General features: G+C 35.4%; 1 protein-coding gene and 1 non-coding gene across 2 annotated transcripts; both read right to left on the reverse strand.

Annotated features, from left to right (window-relative positions):
* Nucleotides 1–643: 643 nt before the first annotated feature.
* Nucleotides 644–5,494, reverse strand: Su(f) (cleavage stimulation factor subunit su(f)). Its single transcript, XM_076379170.1, has 13 exons — nucleotides 5,347–5,494; nucleotides 5,039–5,230; nucleotides 4,825–4,857; nucleotides 3,233–3,330; nucleotides 2,993–3,146; nucleotides 2,667–2,900; nucleotides 2,161–2,544; nucleotides 1,818–2,064; nucleotides 1,678–1,747; nucleotides 1,481–1,577; nucleotides 1,149–1,407; nucleotides 937–1,071; nucleotides 644–858 (listed from the first exon to the last, which is right to left on the reverse strand). The coding sequence occupies exons 1-13, from the start codon at nucleotides 5,368–5,370 to the stop codon at nucleotides 644–646; spliced, it is 2,142 nt and encodes a 713-aa protein (XP_076235285.1). The 5' UTR covers nucleotides 5,371–5,494.
* A 621-nt stretch (nucleotides 5,495–6,115) lies between these two features.
* Trnan-guu (transfer RNA asparagine (anticodon GUU)) lies at nucleotides 6,116–6,189 on the reverse strand. The gene has a single exon. It is a non-coding gene; the product is annotated as a tRNA-Asn (tRNA).
* Between the last annotated feature and the right edge of the window lie 13,655 nt (nucleotides 6,190–19,844).

Here is a 19,844-nt window from a genome sequence, read left to right on the forward strand (position 1 = left end):
GTGTAGCACTATTCCGTGCATTCTTGATCGCTTTATGAACAACAAGATAGGTTATGCTTTATATAATCATTCCACGTATAATAGTCTTTCTATATATTTTCTCTATTATACAAAATATAATTACAATAAGAAATTAATTAGTCTCGGTGGACATAAACATTGTGCCAATCACCTTTATTTGTAAATATTTGCAGAAATAGTCTCGTAAGGCCTGAACACTACTCAATACTCATAATAGAAATCGTTGTAAAGAATAATGTAAAAATGAAACTTTCGTTCTTATATTCATGTAAAATTTATAGTGTACAATACAAGAGGTAATGATACAGTTGAATTCATTAAAAGTTCTTTACTTTGTCCTCGCTTCGCTAGCGTTAAACGTTTCGTGTATGAATGAACACACCTGGACAAAGATGAAATCAACAGATAGGATTTCTGAGTACATAGTACTCAAAATATCGTGCACAGTGTCACATAAGGAATTTAGTAATCGCTTATATACGTAACGTACGCTTCTCGATAATGATAGGTTTGTTCCTTTCGGAACAAACAGAAAATGTAAAAATATATATGATAACATGTATCAAATCTCTCCAGAATATGCGGAGACGATACGCAACTCTGAGATGTATTTTCATTTGATTCACTTGACTCGTTTCTGTTGTCTTTGGCGATAGATATCGTTAGCAGGTGGCGGCGGTAAATCTTCTTCCTCGCTATCATCACCACCCAACCGCGTTCTTCTGCGTTTTGAACCAACACTGACTCCGTCATTGCTTTCATCTACGATCCAATGTACGGATTTCGCGAGATCGAACAGTTTTGTGTCGCATCCATTATCTGCTACTGGCAATGGAGCTACAAAAATATTTAATTTAACATCTTGAAAGTATCTCAAGCTACATATTGCTAATACTTCAAATTTGTTAAATTTACCATGATCTGGCAGTTGAATTCGGTTAAAAACATCCATAAGCAAATCAACAGCCACGAATGGCCCTCTGAAACAACCTGGCGGCGGCAACATAGTACAGAGTTGCGCTGCTGCTGGTGGTAGGGGGAAAGAACCACCTGTAATGAAAAGAAAGTAGTGTAAATGCATATAAAATGTAATATTTGGAGATATGAATTTAGTAATAGAGATTTACCGGGTACTGGATGTTCTCCAGGCAGTGGATTTACTTTTGGTTTGTAAGGAATCATTTGTGATAGGTCAGGTCTAGGTAAAGACGCTACAGCTTGTTCTGGATCTGGAATTCGCGGTAGTGTGCCAACCGTACTTCTGACGACACTGGATACTTCCATGTAACCAATAGACCTCAACTCCATCGGAGTACATGGATATAAATCCAAAAACTTATATCTATCTACTAGTTGTGCTGTTTCTTTGCCTTCAAATTCTTTGATCTAGAAAATAAACAAACATTTTTATGAAAAATATAAAAAACAGAGGACAAATGATTCAGTAATAATATAGTACCTTTTCTAGTACAGCACTACGCCTCTTTTCAACTTTGACGATACTTGCCAAATCTCCAATATTAGATTCAAATTCTAGAAAACGATTCCATATGTCACTAAAAAAGAAAATTTTTAGTATTAAAGAAAGTATAATTTTGTTCATTTTTATGTTGTTATTGCTATACCATGAATAAACAAAATGTATTTATTACATACACTGATTTCTCAGGTTCTAAACTACCAGAAGATAAAACCCTTTCAAATAAAACTCTTGTATTATTATCCTCTGCAACATAAGATAAGCGATAACGATAGAGCACTTAACGTTCTTGCAAAAATATGTTTGCACATCTTACCATTTAAATGTGATAAATAATCAATATAACAAAGTATATAGTCAGGATTATCTCCGAATTTCTTTAAACCTAATTCAAATATTCGGAATGCAATATTTTTGTCCTTGGTACAGTAATATTCCATTAACGCAGCGGCGACGTATACATGATGTTTGCATCTTGGATCTTCCCTAGCCCTCTTAAATACTGTTCTAGCAGACTTGATACCTTCTGCGCGTCTAGCGAATTTCATATATTGTACATACGCCTAAAAAATGGAAGAACATCGAATAATATGTTCGCTAACGCTCAGTTTTATAAAAGAGGTTATAAAATTTGATAATGACAAACAGTTAATACTAACTAATGTAGGATCAATATCAGGTATATCAAGGAACTTTTGATATATTTGATGTACTTTCTCATATTTTACTCTGCCTTCTTCAAAATCTGCATGTGCAAAGTACAATAACATATTCTTTGACAATAGCGTACTTGTTGCTCTTTCAAACATAGTAGCTGCTTCATCGCTTAAATTTTTCGCGGCATTCACATCTCCCTTTTCCGTTAAAATCTTCGAACTAAGTTCTAAGAAATGCGCGGCTTGATGCCAGACTGCAGGATGATGGCCCAAGCAAAGTAAACACTGTTCAATGGCAAACATCACTCTACGAGCAACTAAAGATGTATCTTCTGTCCTTAATGGATTACTGCGTTCCCACGCGATGTACTTTTTCCATAACTCAACCTGAATAATGTAAAAATATTAGGTTTATTTAACTGTATGGAATCATAATGGTTAATCTTTGGACGGCGGAGCGACCATATAGAAGTCCGTTTCTACCACCAACAGATTGTTAAAAAACTTACTTGTTTAACTTCTTCTGGATGACCAGTTGGAGGTACACTAGGAGCACTTCGATTCAATCCTCTCGTTACAGCTTCTAATTCTTTAGCAACACGTCTTGCATTCATGTAGTCTCTGGAACGTTCAATTGCCATTTTCTCTGCAATTATTGGGTTGATGTTCTGTTCAAATGCCATGTAATCTTTCCATAGTTGTTCCATGTTAATCATCGGGTTGACAACACCCCGTTGATATACCTGTAATTTCATAATGTAGATACATAATATAGATTCTTGACTTATGAAATTAACGTTCATTTAAACATATTTGCAAAAGTATGGTAATATACCTTGCGAACAGCACTAATTTTCTGATTCTCAGCATATGATCCAACAGCTTCAACACTTTTCAAAAACATAACATAATCATTCCAAATACTATAGGAATGTATATCCATTCCGATTTTGTCTAACGCAAAATCATATGCTTGTGCCATTTTCTCCCTAAGAGTATATTTTTTTGTTTAATTGCATTAACAAATTTAAATATATTTGATTATTATCGCTTTTGTACAGATACAAGTACTTACTTATATGTTGCAAGACTGGCTTTTGTTTCTTTCACATATGAAAGGTAAAGTTTCCACAACTCAATATTTAAGATTTTCATGAGGCACCTTTGGAAAAGCTGTCAGAGAAAAGAAGTATTTTAGAAGCAACATAAGGAAACAATACACTATCCATGTGATGTCCATTCAAATGTGGTCATAATGAACATAGCTACCACCTTACTTACCCATATAGGCAAGTTTTTCAAATACACATATTTAAAATATTATCAACAATATTAATAAGAATGACATCAAAATATCAGGAATTAAAACTTCAATAATTTATTGATGCAAAGTTTTGATACAATAACTACTACAATATTGTTTGTATATAATGGGAGAAATAATAATGCACCAATGCATCAATTGAGAATGGTTTATTGCATAAACATACGCTTTAATTGTTAATAATTAAGATAGAAACTTTTTAGACATGAGATTATACAGGTAATATAAAACAGACCCCATAAAATAAAATAATTTATTTATTTTTTGCAAGTGGGGTTAATAATATATTCACAGAATTTGACCTATGTGGGATCTAGAAATGAATGATCCCGAAACAAGACAAAAAAATTTAGACAGTGCGAAGCAACACAAGGTGACAAAAATAATAAATTACTATACAGTATATTTGCCCACTAAATGCTAGACAAATGATTTTAAAGAAAATATTTTATCACCTTATGCTACCTCTGTATAGTTTTCACAATATTTGAGAGTATCCTCAAATATTATTCAAAGGGAAGGTAAGTTATGTAGTTTAGAAGCCTATTGGGAAGAAAATTCTTTACACTAGCAAAAGTTTGCTTTACCATTATATTATATTTTGCATAAATATATTTTCAGTATTTTGGTACTGAATATTTATTTATATTTATTTTATTTTGCATCATATTAGACTGGTACAGTCTACATAGGAATTTTATCCTATGTTGAGTAACATAATCCAAGCACAGTGAAGAAATGTGTTGCAGGAAGGAATATAAGGCTGTTACATTCAGGAAGTTGCCTTCATAAGTTGATTTACTCTAACATTACATTAATACATTTCATTATTATAATATAATGAATATTTTACTTACATAATTTCAAAGTAAATTATAACTCAATTTAGAAAGCAACCTCCCAAACATATCAACAGATCAAACATTAATCAATGAAATATTTGCTTATGGTGAAATACTGTTTTTATTCACCTCATATAAAAATGCAAAATGCTTAGAATCACATTGTAAGATAATACTTGAACACGATAGATTAATAGTAACCTGTAATTATTTTACTAAAAAACTGAAATAGACTACTTAAAATCTGATTGTCCAATTAGCAACCTCCCTAAATTATACATGGTCATATGAATTATAACCATTTCAAATGATTTCATAAACATGCACATAAATATAAATCTATGTTAATGGAATCCACCTGCTTGTTTTATTCTAAACCAAGTAGCGAAAACTATCTATATATACTTTGAAAGCAACGACTTAAACAATACATCAAACTTTTTGTAATATATAAAGTGCTCTTGTTAAATTTTGTAACTCAGACAATTAATATTAACATACCTTTTCGACCTTTTCAAAGTTGCGCATTTTCATCTGAAACAGTCATAAAATTTACAAAATAGAGTACAAATTTTCTTCACCAGATATCAACTACCTAGTTCAATTACTGAATAAAGAAGACTATGGCAAAAACACAGATTACTTTACTTTTGGAGCATTTTGCATTAACGCAATATACAATAAGCAGAATTAATAGAAACTGTACAAGGTTTACCTCTTGCTCTATATAAATCTTCCAATAACGGCCAGCTGAAGGAAACACAGAGACAAGCTTCTCAAATACTGGTCTTACTTCAGTGATAGGTCTGTTTTGGGCTTCTCGAATGAGGATGCTCCATGCTTCCAAATCGTAAGGAGATTCATCTACCGTTTTCTGAGCACGCTGTAGTTTCTCGTTTCCCCAATCCTGCAAGCAGGAATCGTCACAAAGAATTGAGTACATGTAATTCAGTATACATATACTGAAAAGTGAGGTTATGTGAACAGGGTATCAGTTTTCCAAATATCGTGTGATGTACTTACGAATTCCGTTTTATCGTCTGTCATTTCTTAAGAATTTTGCTATCACTAATATCCTACGAGAAAAGGAACCTCCACGTACTATTGAAAAACCGATCAAAGGTAAAAATCTAACAACCCACTCGCAATAGCTTGCAATTACAAGCAAGCAGCGCAGTTTAGAATTTCGATTATATTCGATATGTTGTGACTAAAGGTTGTTCGATATTTCAGTCGCTTGCGATAATCGAAACTTAACTTTTCGGAAAGCAGTATGTCGTTTTGAGAGCACAGAGCATTTTGTAAAGTAATTTTTAGTTAATTGGGAGAATTTGTGAGTTTATCAGTGTATAGTTTGTTTGATATAGTACTTGCAGTAAGTGGAGTATTGAAAAACATATTAATTTGACTAAAAATTATGAATATTTCTATAAATTGTGCACAATCAGAAGAACCAGACAGCTAGGCTCTATGTGACTAATTAAACTTCAGATATTTTGGTAAGATATTAGTTTTTATTTAAATATTTCATACTAATGTCTTCATTATTAATTGTCACTGACTTATTGACTTATACAATATTTGTATAAAATTGCTATCTATGTACAGTAATATATTTCATAGAATAGAACTATTATACGCTTATGCTTATTCGAATTTTATTAATTTGTAAAGTTGAAGTCCTAAAAGAATTTTTCATTCATTTCTTGAATCAAATTTAATTGACATTATATTGACATTAGGAACATTTTTTATGTATAAAAACTGATTGTATGTATACATAAAAAATAAACGCCCCCGGGTGGGCTCGAACCACCAACCTTTCGGTTAACAGCCGAACGCGCTAGCCGATTGCGCCACGGAGGCAGTTGAAAACTGTCTCTTAAGATTCCATAATGACGTATGCAAAACCATCATATTTCCTATCATCTGGGCACTGTATTTATTATTACAAGAAAACATTTTATTGCAGAACAACGTAATTTTCGTTGAAATATTTAATTCTTTTCTCTTATGACTTATACAATTATGCTGAAGTGATAAACATGTATGCAACCAACTCTACACGCCTGCACAGTGGAAGGTATACTCTACGAGTTGCGTTTCTGTTTCAGAATGTATACACATGTGGCTACAATCTCAAAAACTGGTGACAAGGAAAGGATCACGGACGAACGGACTAGTAAGTCAGCCTATATATAAATATTTAATATACTAGATACAGGACTTTAAAAATTTTGTAGTTTTGTAGTAGTTTGATGTAGCTAGCATGTGCTAGCACAACAATGATTTCTGTTTAATTTTGCGAATTTAGAAAATGCCCAAAATTAAGCTAAAATACCTAAACTTGTGGCTTTCTGTTGATTCATTATTTGATAAAATAGTGTTATGGATAATGTAGTATTCAATATGGCTGCTTTTCTAGCGCCCAATGTGGTTCCTATAATGATTTTTTTCTTAATATGAAAAATTTGTTTCGAATATTAATGTGGTGATTTATACATGTTTTTAAATTATATGTTTTTAAATGTTTTAACCCGTTGAATTTGTAGATTAAGCAAACAACACATAACGAGTAACGTTATTACACACTAGGCGATATTAGATTCTCTTATTCTACCTTTCTTAAATACTTCCAGTTAAAATAATAAAAAATTCATTTCGATCAATACTAATTTTCATCAAATCTCAAATAATGTAGAAGAGTTTCAATTTCAAGTAACAATTTTGGTAGAGTCTATCAAAGGCTTGTAATCTGGTTCATCCTCTTGGTCATTCGTCAATTGGATTCCGCCTCGAATTCGATCCGAGCAATCGAAAGAAGACGTTTCGATTTTCAAGCATAAATAAGTATGAGAATTGAAAGCTACTGACCGACAGATTGTCGGTCACGATCGAGTCAAATTTACTGTGACGAGTCGGGCCGATCAGCCCGGGGGCACAAATTCAACATCGATCTCAGGTGAACACCTACCTTCTGGTACTGTTATGCCATAGAATCTTCAGTCGACGCTGGAGGGGTTCCCATCATTTCGCGGACAATGTAATAACCATTGATGGTATGAGAAAGCGGGCTGAGCTTCACTCGATACTCTCTCTATATGTTTAACGTCTCACGGCCACAAAGAATGTGTGAGATAAAAGTCTTCTAATTGACGTTGCTTTGTTACTTTTATTTTCCAATCAATTTTTCATTACTAATTGTTCAATTTTTCCCGAGATTTCTTCAAACAGATGGCTATAACTTTAGAGCTGCATTGGGAACACAATAACAATGATGAAAATTATATCTATTACAGAAATTATAACATTTTGTAAACATCTAAATATAGAAGAATCTAAAGATTGAAATATTGGAACGTTCAAATATTTAAATTTTAGAATTTTTTAACGTCTGAGACAGTCATAGTCTTTCTATTTATTTCAATTTTTCAATTTCTTGCAAATAGAAATACACTGTACATTGAGAAATGTTTTCTATTGATTGTTCGTATTTTTACATATGCTAACAATTTTTTAATATTATATTGTCTTTTGACAATAATGGACTGTTTATGAGTTAACTCGTCTTTCTTACTATACAAGTTTAAGAAATATTTTTAAATTTATAGGTCAGTATAAATAAACCTTACAAAATGTTGCTCCTGTATATATAATTTTAATAAGCTTTAGAGAACTCATTGATTTTTACAACAGATATTAATATAGAAAACGAAAAGACTTTCACGTGAGAACGATGACACGATGCACAGTATTTCGTCACGCTCGATCCTGTGCAGAGATTCATTATACACAGAGTTCCAAAGTCGGAACAGATCGATTAACACGTCAATTTGCATTTAAGCGTAACTAACTTAATGCGCCGCGCGGGTGCATACATGCAAAGTAAGCTGTGCCTTACAAATGATGGCTTCGGCTGACGACCATTTGTTATTCGTGTCCCCGAACAAATTTCTGTTTTGCATAATGGTCTAGATCGTTCCCATCCCTCAGAGATCCGCGTTGACTTTATCTCTGTAGCAACAATTTCTCCAATTGTCCACCAGTTTTTAAAGCCATCCATCTCAAACACATCCATCTACGAATACAACAAAATTCAAATTATTTATTTTCTATCCAACTCCATTTTCTACATATTTCCAGCAGCATCTAAACAATTCTTATTTTGAAACTCTGACACGTTGTTATAGCGATACGCCCGCGAGTGAGGCCGAAATGACGGAAAACGTTGAACCCTAAATTAAGACAGTGGCCGGCGGAGCAACGAGGTGTCGATAATGAATCTCAGCGTTAATTAGCCCTCGAAGGTGAGGCGATAGGTGGCTGGTCGTGGCATACCGATATCTTCTTCTCGGTCTTGCGCACACATCGCAAAGTAAAGCCTAACTGAAACGTCACGCCACTTGTTACTCGTTAGTGTGCACGATGCCATCTTTACTGCTGGCCACTCGGCCGAGTTACTCCTACCGGCTGGGCTGCATCGATACCAGCGCGGTCCTGTAATTAACAATGTTCCCCGCCTTTATCCGGCCTTGGCCAGGGCGAGCTTCTTAGACCGATTTCGCCGAAGATGCGACTTATCTTCCCCTCCTCGAAAACAGGAACGTCTTAAACGGGAACACGTGCAGCTTGCTTTTTTGCTTTCGGCAGATACCCCAGCTTGGCGAATATTGTTTGTATGATTAATAAGTAGCCTGCGATGGCTCATGTGTTTCTGAGGTACTTGAATATGTGAAGAAGTACAGCATTTGTAGAAGGTGTCCCAGGTTTAAGCTGTCAAACTTTGTCAATACATTCTATGCTTTATTGAGCATAGTGCTTTGTTAGAAAGTTATGAACGAAAATAGGAAATTCCAGGGAAATAGTTGAGAGCAATATACAGCTTTGTACGAGTTGCGTTTGCTATTAGCACCTATCACATACCAATTTTTGATGTAATAGCAATTATTACAAATAATTATTTAATACTCATTGTTACTACTGATACTAATTTTTATCTAAATTCGTAGATGCAATTAATGTTCCATTTCAAAATGGCCATCATTGGTAGTAATGCAAGATAGACAGCGCTTATGGAACTTTAATTGCATCTACGAATTTAGACAAAAATTAGTATCAGTAGTAACAATTAGTATCAAATAATTAGTTGTAGTAATATGTATTCAGTAAAACTTGGTACTTGACGAGTGCTGAAAACAAACACGACTCGCATAAAACATGTTGCCATGAAAGTTATTCATTTCCTCTGATCAATGAGTTTGACTTTTCTCTTGATAAATTATTCTGTTGAGTTTTCTACCTAAGTCACTATTAGTTAACTAAGCTAATAGTCACTATTAGTTAACTAAGCTAATAGTGACTTAAAGTCACTATTAATTACGATAGTATTTAAACTGCGAAATGATAATACTTCATTAGACAAATAACTATGGGGAGACAATCATTTCTTTTATTTGTCATACAATTAATACATCAAAACTTCCTGAATTGAGATCCTCATTTAAATTACATTCTTACACTAAACTGTATTACAAATCATCAGGTCTTTAGTCCTAATTCATATGAATTTCTTCACGATCTCGAAATACTTTCTTCCATTCTTGAGTATCAAGCTTGTATTTCACAATCATTAAATCTTTCAAGCAAAATAAATATAAAATAGAAGAAGTTGATGGCTCTCCATTATAAAATAGTAACATTCAAACCTGAAATCGTCACAGTTTTACGTTCAACAATTTCCACTCATAGACGTATGGTAAGACAGACAGTAACTGTCGGAAGAATTCCATAATTCTCACTCGTATGAGATAGAATTAGAGAAATTGTCGTCGAGGGGAATCCCGTAATGCTGGGTTGCATCAGGTGGAGAGTTGGTTCGTCCAGCTGGACGAGGACTGTGGTCCAATCTCGAAGGTATCTTTCGAGCGTCGACAGAGAGTGCTTCCATTACGCTGGGCGGTGGTCCCTCGTTATATCCGGGACAGGCAAGTCCGTGGCTACTCATCTGATAGTCCGAGGATTTATGGCGGCCCTGATGGTTCATTTAGCGCTGACATGACTGGACACAGGGGCGGGCCGAGACGCTTTCGCTTACGTGTGTGCGTACGCTAACGCGACAATACGGAAATATCTTGTTAAAAACGGGCCGAGTAGCGCTATGGATTGGCTGATTTAACTGCACCACGCATCGTACGCGTCAACTGCATCAATTGGGAAATAACGCCTAAACTGCGACTCGAAAAATCTTTATTAAATAGTTGTCTCCCTGCTAATTGGACAGGAGATGCTCATTTCCAGGGAGCGAGATCACAAGTGAAGCTTTGGCAACGCTTACCAGTATCAAATAGAGAAGTTCTTGATAACTAGTGATTATAAATTCAAAGTTTCTGCTTTATATTCAGTGAATTTGTTTCTCATTTTACGTTTTGGGTTGAAAGGGTACGAATTTTTTGAAGAACGAACTATTTATATTGAACATGATATCACAGTAACTGAAATGAAAATATGAACCATGTACAGCTCAGTCTTCGAATATACATTATACAAAGTTTGGTAATAAATTCAGAATAATGAATCTTTAATTTCTAGGAATGAGCAGAAGATAAGAGACATTCTGAATTCAATAAAGTCAATGAACTCCAAAATACGATAAGACGTTTTGCAGAATAGTTTTACGCAATCAGACTGTTAAATATTCAAACGAAACCAATGACTATCGCATACCGCTAAGACAGCGTCGTATTCAGTTGGTCGATAGAGTCGGAGCAGCTTGAATATCGAGTCAAGCTAAAATAGAGCTGATCGTATTTCAGAGACATTTACGCCACAGATAGTCATAGACGAAACTGATATTCTCGCTATTCCACTTGAGATTGAAATTTTTTAAGCTGAAACGCTTACCAAATCTCATACTTTCCACATTATCGCGTCAATTCATCTACGTTCTCCTCGTCGAGGGCCTCAGGGAGTTTTGCAACATTGTCTCGGAATACACCATAAAAGTTACACGTGCTCTCGGTGTTCTAGCTTTTCTATAGTCTGTAGAGAGCATCAATGTCGAAACGCTTGTCCAGACAGGCTCACATGCGCGTAAATTACGCGTGGGGAACAGTAAAACTCGTGGAAATATATGCTCGCAATTCAATCGTGGCTAAATTGTAGCTCTGGAAGATTCATGTGCTCTATGGCGATTTCCCATTAAGAGACTTAGGAGGAATGAATGTAGATTGAAATTAATTGGAACACAAAATAAAGTTTAGCACTCAAAATAATAATTTATCGTTTAACTTTTATTTCAAAATAGGTTAACAAGATGAATCTTAGGTTCTTGCAAAATCAACTTAAATTATTTTACAATAATATTGTATTTTAGTTCAACTTCAAATAAATAAGGAGAGGTGTCTAAAACTATAAAAAATAATATGAAATTCTTTTTTTTTTTGCATATTATATCGTCGTATTCTCTGAATTCAATTTTTCTAAGCAATTTCAGCTCAGACGAATGGTAATAGTTTTTAATAATTTTTTATTTATTTAGAGCACTACAGGCATTGTAATATTTCAATTATTATACCACACTATTAACTAAAAAATTTAAGTTTGCTTGTTACAAAGAAATTGTACATAATGTTCACTGCCATTGAACCTCCTAATCAAAATGCGTATCGCTTTAAAAAGCATAAAATTTGTTAAATATTGCAGCGAATAGTAATCGATGTACCGCGTAATTACCTTTCCACTTCAAGTATGGAATAAGAAAATTGTCGGGAATGGGACACACGCAGCACAAGTCCATTATTGAATTTGACGAGGAGTCGTGTAAACCGCGACGCACACAGTCGGTGGCCGCTAACGACCAATAAAGTATAACGTACGCTTCGTACACAATGCAGACAGGATTTCCATGCTCGTTTCAATATCCTTAATGTGTATTTGGCATTTGGCCTTACCATGCCGTCCAGATTGAGTCGTAAGTTGCGTTGACATGCTGTTTTGTACAAGATATTTCTGAAAATATAATTTTTGAATGGGTTTATAGCGTACTTCTATCTTGTTCGCTGTAACAGATGAGTAAGGTTGTCATTTGAAAATATCATATGCATTTGACAGAAAGTGTAATGTTTATGACAGTTAAAATTCAATTTTAGGACTTTGTGCACAAGTCCATACATATATATGCTTTATGTTTACTAAATATGAATGCAAACAGATACAGCATAGAAGTACAAAATTGTATGTTCAAATAGCTTTGAAGAGTTGATTTTCCAAACGTAATAGTTAATTAATATCCACTTTACAATGAAAAGAGATTTAGTACTTTCTACTCTAAATTATCGCAAATTGTTAAATATTTAATTTGGTAATTAAGAGATTAAATGATCAGACTGCTTGTAGATACTAATCAATGTGTAACATAGGTATTCATGAAGTACATGGGAACAAGTTCGCTGCAACCTTGATATCCAGTGTCGTGTACCGAGTAACTGGGTAAAGTAAAGCTAATAATCGCAGACACTGGGACTCACGTGTACCTTTCTACTGTTGTACAGACTACAGATGACTGTTTTTCGAGAGCTGCATCATTATGCAATTGAATTCGTTCGATGTAACCTTGGCTACTATATACGCTCCATATTTCTCATCCTCGAGATTCTTCAAATCAAACCTTTGCTAACTCGTTTATCGGAGAAGAGAATAGTGAGCAAGAGTAAAAGAATTGATATTTTTTTTGCGTCTCAAATTGTCAAGGAATAGCTTATAGATATTGTGAATTGTGAAAATTTTGCATCTGAAGTAATTGAAAGTTCAAACAGCTGTGAATTCTAAATTTTTAAACGATATACTTACAGTTTCCTGTATAGGTACTACTATTATTAATTTTTCGATATTGCAATCACTATAATCCCCCCATATTACATTACAATACTGACACTATGACAATAAACAAGGGTTCTCATCAATATTCAATCCTGCTTCACATAAACATCATGCAAGGGCTAAGAAGATCATTTCTTCATACTGCCAACTTCTCTGGTCTCATGATCACGTTACGCAAGTGTCTTAAACTATAAGGCGGGGTGAAAAGTTCATCAGGGCTATTAAAACTGCAACGATTTCCTCGCTGTCGGGCATCGCGAAATAAATATAAATCTGCCCGCGCCGAAGAGTGGCTCAGCTTGATAGAAAAATTGAGGAACATTCACGCGTAGCTCCCTTCCGTCGTTCACCTAGCCGAGGGACTGCGAAATGCGTGAAGAACATTTTATGGCGGTGAGTTTCTTGCATGCGCGTATGTATGCAACTCGCGGTACACCGCTGCCGTGGGAAACGTGACACGAGCTCGCTCCTAAACCTGAAAAGCTGTTTCGAGACCGTAGATAGGGGACGCTGGCTAGCCGTAGGAGCTCGCCGCGCCTCGATACGTCGGTGAAAAAAAAAGGTGCCTCTGATAGCTGCGCGCAATAAATTACTCATTTGCTTGTCACCAGACACGGACGAACGTCATCGAAATGTCGTGACCGCGGTCCTTTATAAAGAAGTCGGAACGTCGATCGTGCTATTTGACGAGCGCTTTTTAAAACTTCCAGAGAGAGTCTCCTTCACGTCTGGAGAATGATGATGGATGCTTGTTTGCAATTTACTTAGTTACTCGTAATGCTGATTTTTACGTGCTGGAACCCCTGTGAAGGTGCTTTTTGGTCGTTCTATTGTTAGAGCTAGGCTAAGGATCCTTTATGTATTTATGGAAATTTTTAATATGCTAAGGTCTACAGAGTTTATGTAATATCCAATATGTGCAAAATTTCGAAAGTTAAGTGTACTTTATAGTTCTTCGAGGATGAAATAAATCTTTAGTTAGGTTCCATTTCTCTAACTGCATTTACGAAAATAGGGATTTCTATAAACATCCGCAGACTAGTTATAGCATATGTTTGCGACAGGTTTGTTCGATACTTAAAATGGTTTCTCTTTAGAATTTTTGAGACCAGTTCTAAAATCTTGATCATTATGAGTAGAAAGAGGATCATCGAAATATTTCTGATATTAGAGTAAAAATTCGCATTAAGTGGCTTGATACATGAAGAGGAAATGAAAGATTGAGCCAGAAGCCAAATAGTATAAAATATTGAAATTTTGAACTCTGAATATATATTTCTCTTAGCTGCTTAAATTCATGTTGTTTCGCTTAAAAAAAAATACTATTCACTGTTAGGAAATTTTATTTGTTGATGTTATTTATACTTTTCTTTTTCCTATTGATTTGAAAAAATTCACAAAAATTTTGCCAACATGAACCTTCCAAAAACTTCAATTTCTCATTCATTTTTACTCCGACAAAAGAACGTAATCACCATTTATCTAATTTATTTTGAAACATTTTATCATTAATCTTGTCAGAATTCGTATTCTAAGATTATCTCGAATAATTTCAAAATCTGTACACACAATCAACGTAGTCTCCAGACTTCATTAATCAAATTCCTCAACGGATAGTTTTTCAAAGCGTCGATGATTTGTAGAGTGTACATGTTCATTAATGGATTGAACTTTGTTGCAATTTCTTGCGATACTATTTGCTCACAGCCGTCGTCAAATGATTAGCTCCGTCGTAAAGATCGCGAGATATGGTACGCGTTATGGATATGGCAAGAAGTTTCTGCGATGCAGTTTCGTAGAAATGCAGGCGCGCGTGTCCGCTTATGTCCACCAACGTAGCCTGGGATCTTTTGTTTCGTGAAGTCGCCTCGTTATCCGTGAGTTGCGAGTCTAGTGCCATTCTATTAAGTGTGCAAACAGAGTGGTCCAGTTGGTACACGCGTGCATACGTACGTGAATATGCTTCAGAGATGATCCATTCTGTCAGAGAACTATCCAGTTTCTCTCAACCCTTTCAGGTTTATAATGACTCTTATTTTATAACGACTTTCTGTGAATTCATTCTGTTTACTCAATTGTATTTACAAATTATTCCCAAGTTGATAGCATCTTTCAATGTTTCTAAACCGAATTATTTTTGACGTTTCGTTATTATTTTGTGTCTCAACATAATTTTTAAAACAATCTGTTTGATAATGTTTAGTGAACACAGATTTCGCGATTGTTACGTAATTGAGTTTCTACTTTAGTAAATTGTCAGGTGAATGGAAATAATTGCAGGGACTGTGTGAAGCCACCTTCTTTACAGTCCAATAAAATAAATAATCACGATAAAGTGGACTTGAGTATCATATTTCCTTATTGCACTGCTTTAGCTGTATCTTATGTGAAAGTATCAAATGTAGACATGTACAGAGCGTTCGACAACAGGTGTCAAGAATTTTGAGGGATGATTCTACGTATCAAAATAGGACGAAAATCAAGAGTGGCAGAATTGCGTTTAAGGCTTCGTTTCAGAGTTATTAATTGTTGCAGAAACACCTTAAACTTTGCACAAAATATGTCTGACTCGAGACTTATTCTACTGACTACGTTGTGTCAGACTCAGACCTAACTAATGTACGTTGGTAGTAGAATAAATCCCAAGTCAGACTTATTACCCTAAAATTTGAAGCGTTTTCGCAACAATTAATAACTTCAAAGCAATGCTTCAAACGTATTTTCGTAATTCTTCATTTTCGTTTTATTTTGTCACGAAGAATCTTCTCTTAAAATTTCTGACGACTGTTGTTGAACACCCTGTAATAGTAGAAGTACTAACTCTCCCGTTTCCTTTCAATTATTCAATGTTTGCATCTTGAAATGCATCAGAATATATAGGTGAATAATTCGCGTTACGAACACTAGCCACTTTTCTCAATAAACGTATTTAATTGCCTTAACTGTGGTCGTTCACGTTCGTAACGCGGCATTTATCGCTGGCGGTCTAATAAAATCCATTCTACCGTCATCAATTCGAGATAATTAAATTACTGTCCCATTTTATTTAGAGGCGGTAGAAGAGGTATGACATCGTTCTCACCGCGCCGACGCGGAACTTCCGTTTGCGAATCAAATATTCGATTGTTTCGCGCGTTTCTCCATTACTTCCGCGCTGTTATTAAAACACGTAACATTTGGACTATTAATTAGATAACGAGTGACGGTGGCTTTTATTAGCGTCGAATGTTTTCGTAATTCGCTTTCTAATACATAGCTAAAATTATATCGTTACTTTTACCACGGTAACGGTCCACGTAGTATCCAGTCCCTTATACGTACGCAATCAAATAGGCTGGCTACGAATGTGCACGTGAGAAGGCATGATTTATAACTGCGCGCAATCGCACAAAAAGATGCTCGGTTTCGTTCACACGTCGCTGAAACGGTAGTAGGCTGGATAGAAACCGTGGAAGATACTCTAATACCTATACCTCGAGCCCTTTTTTGTCCCTTCGGTGATTTAACAACTCGATAAGGTTCACTAAAGGATCTTCGTTCCTTCGTCGGCTTACTCAGTCTTCCCATAGCGAAGAACTGCAGTCGTGCTGCATTGAAGTTACTCACAAAGTAGCTTAAGAATTAACTTGAGTATATGTTGAGGAAGAACGATCATCTATTTCTGTTTGGCACAGAGTTTATTTCTATGAAACACAGAGTTTTCTATCATAACACACCGACTTAGTCATTATGCACAACTATATGTAACCATACATAAACCTAACGGAAATGTCGTCTGTTTTATGCAGGTACCATTATTAGCAACCGAGACCATTTTTGTGTTGTCATATATACCTAAGATTAAGAGAAGAATTTGATATTTGTAGTAAATAGAATATACTGTCATTTACATGATTCTAGTACATATTTTATGCTAATTAAATTAATTGTTTATCTAGCTTGCCGATAATAATTATTTATATTTGATTGGATGAATAAATTCACTTTTAGTTTAAGATACAAAGTATTTTTGCAATATTATTTGAAAAAGTAGAAATAAAAATATTCATTGTTTTATTACATTGAGTCGATAATGTAACATTCACATTCTACAAAATTTAAACATTATCGCCACTAAAGTGTCTGATTATCTATCTGTAGTGTATAATGCATTATTAACAAAATTGTGAAAAAATTTGGGTATATTTGAGTATGAAAGTTTTAGTCAATAAATACATTACCATTAACATAAACCAACGTCACAGTCATAATTTCCTGCATCAAGCGTGATCGTCGATTACATGCCATGTTCCTGAAGTGCTAGAGAGACTCGAGTTTTATCGATTAATCGCGCAAAATGCGTATCCCGACGTCGAGCATCGTTCCTCTCCAATCGGTGTCGCTAATTGCAACCAAGCGACCACCGACCCTGTACCCAATAACTCTTCCCTTTCTTTCTTCTCGTCCGTCGCTGGTCCAATTACCGAGCACAACACGGTGATCAACGTTCTCGAGCACATCTCGCCACCACCATCGATGCCCTCGTAATTCCTATTTCTAAATTTAATTACCGTCGCGTTCGATCTGTACTGGGATTTGCCTACCATCTCCCTTTGCCTGGAGAAACCATCGACTTTCGTCTCTGTCGCTCAGAGGTCTCGTGCAGAGCAATTTGTAACCGTTTTGTTGATAGCTGGACCACGGTTAATAGAAACACCGACAATGTGGCGTTAGTTAAGTTATATCGTCATTAGCGTCGGCGAAATATAGCGTCGAGCTGGTGTTTGGATGAAAATCGTGCGTGGTAGCGGGCACATTAAGCACGTTTGTGTCCGGCTGGGTCCGTGACAAGATGGGGAACGTCACGTGGCCGTCAACAAGGCCCCGCGGAAAATGGACGACGTGGGTAGACGGGAGCCGTTCGTAAATTCAATTATGGAGACACGATCCCATTAGAAGCCAGAGAGCAGTAAAAACGTCCGGGAACTAGCCAGCGCGCGAGTACGCGCGGCTGCTCGATTCAGGGATGCGTGCCGCAATCATCGATCCACTTCTCCCCCTTGGCTGCATGGAAATATCGGTCTTTCGAAATCCAAAGCGATCGAATGCATTTTCCTGTCTTTGTGTAATAGAGATAGAGACTAAGAGAGGTTCTTCATGTTTGGTTCGTTTAGAGGCTCTTATTTGCTATTAGGACTTGTTGAGGACTATTAATACCGACTTAGTAACCTTTCTTTATGTTACTTTTTAGGACAAAGGCTAATTTTAAACCTTTTAATAACTTAAACTTCTTAGGGTTAATATTGGGGTGTATAGATTCTGTTGCCCCTTGTTGCTTGTAGCCTGTAACTAAAAAACTATGCGTTTTCGGACATACATGTATGCATTTGAACTTTTCACTGTCTTTGTATCTAGAATTTACCCTCCAAAAGTGTCCTACATTTTTCTTATTTTTTATACAAAAGGCTATGAAATGTACCTCGCTGTTGTCTTAGTGTAGGCGTAGCTTTAATATATAGAAATTTTCGCCTTTTAAAATAACATTGATATCAATTCAGATACTAGCAGAAAATGAAGATAGAATTTTCGAAGGATTCCCAAAGGCATTTTAAATGTGAAAGACGTACTGTAGAACCTCAATTATCTGACTTAACTTTAATTGCAAAATTGACACAGTTTCTCCTATCTTCTAATTAATTTATCGTCAATTTAAAATTCGAGTTATTTCATTCGTAGTCTTATCTCTGCGTTATTAAATTGCATAATTGAAAGCCTGAATAACACATGTCGTGAATAATTGATGCACTATTAATCGATATCTGACTCTATTAGAAATGCATCGAATCAATGAACAGCTTCAATCAGAAGACACGTGGTCGCACCACGAGTACAACTGTAGCAAGTATGAGTTTCTTATCGCTGCTACCATAAACGACGTAGTTCTACTTTTTTGCCATCGCTTGCAACATTGCCCGAGAACTTGATACAAGTGGCAACGTTTACTTATCTCGTCCAACACGCGCGTGCTCATATATGACACACCACAGGCGCAATAAGGAATTTTTAGTATTGGATCTCTACACTCTTCGTTAATTGGGAGTTAATTATATGATTAAAGGATTCACGATCCGCACGTCATTGTTTTTAATTGTACGTCTACAGTCTAAACTTTAGACCAATGCTAGTTTTTCCCTCATTTCAGTAAAATTTAGGTGACACGAGTGTTCTCTCATTTAGTTCTCGATTAATAATCTTAATAAAAAGCTTCAAAAAAGTAAAAAAATTGCGCCAAATACGTAAGAAAATCCGAGACAAAAATGTCCCAACAGCAACTTAACACGCATAAAAAGGCTGAGAAATCTGAATGATCTGCAAGTACATTTGAACGTAGTTTAAACATTTTTAAACTACACAAAAAATTGAATACCTTAAAATCACAATCTACTCATATCGCGGACATTCTAATCAGAAATTTATACAGATGTAACATCTCAGAGAATTGCTTCGATGTCCACACCCTGGAACTTAAATACTTGGCGTAGCCAGGCAAGGGCAAGGTGTGGATGAATGACCTTAATTAATTAAAGACGTAAAATAACGAAAGTGTACTCACACTGTCAAAGTTCCCCGAAGTGGAAGAGCAACGAGCATTCGTTCGCTTGATC

This window comes from Calliopsis andreniformis, chromosome 1 (genome assembly GCF_051401765.1).
Source record: "Calliopsis andreniformis isolate RMS-2024a chromosome 1, iyCalAndr_principal, whole genome shotgun sequence".
Lineage (NCBI taxonomy): Eukaryota > Metazoa > Arthropoda > Insecta > Hymenoptera > Andrenidae > Calliopsis > Calliopsis andreniformis.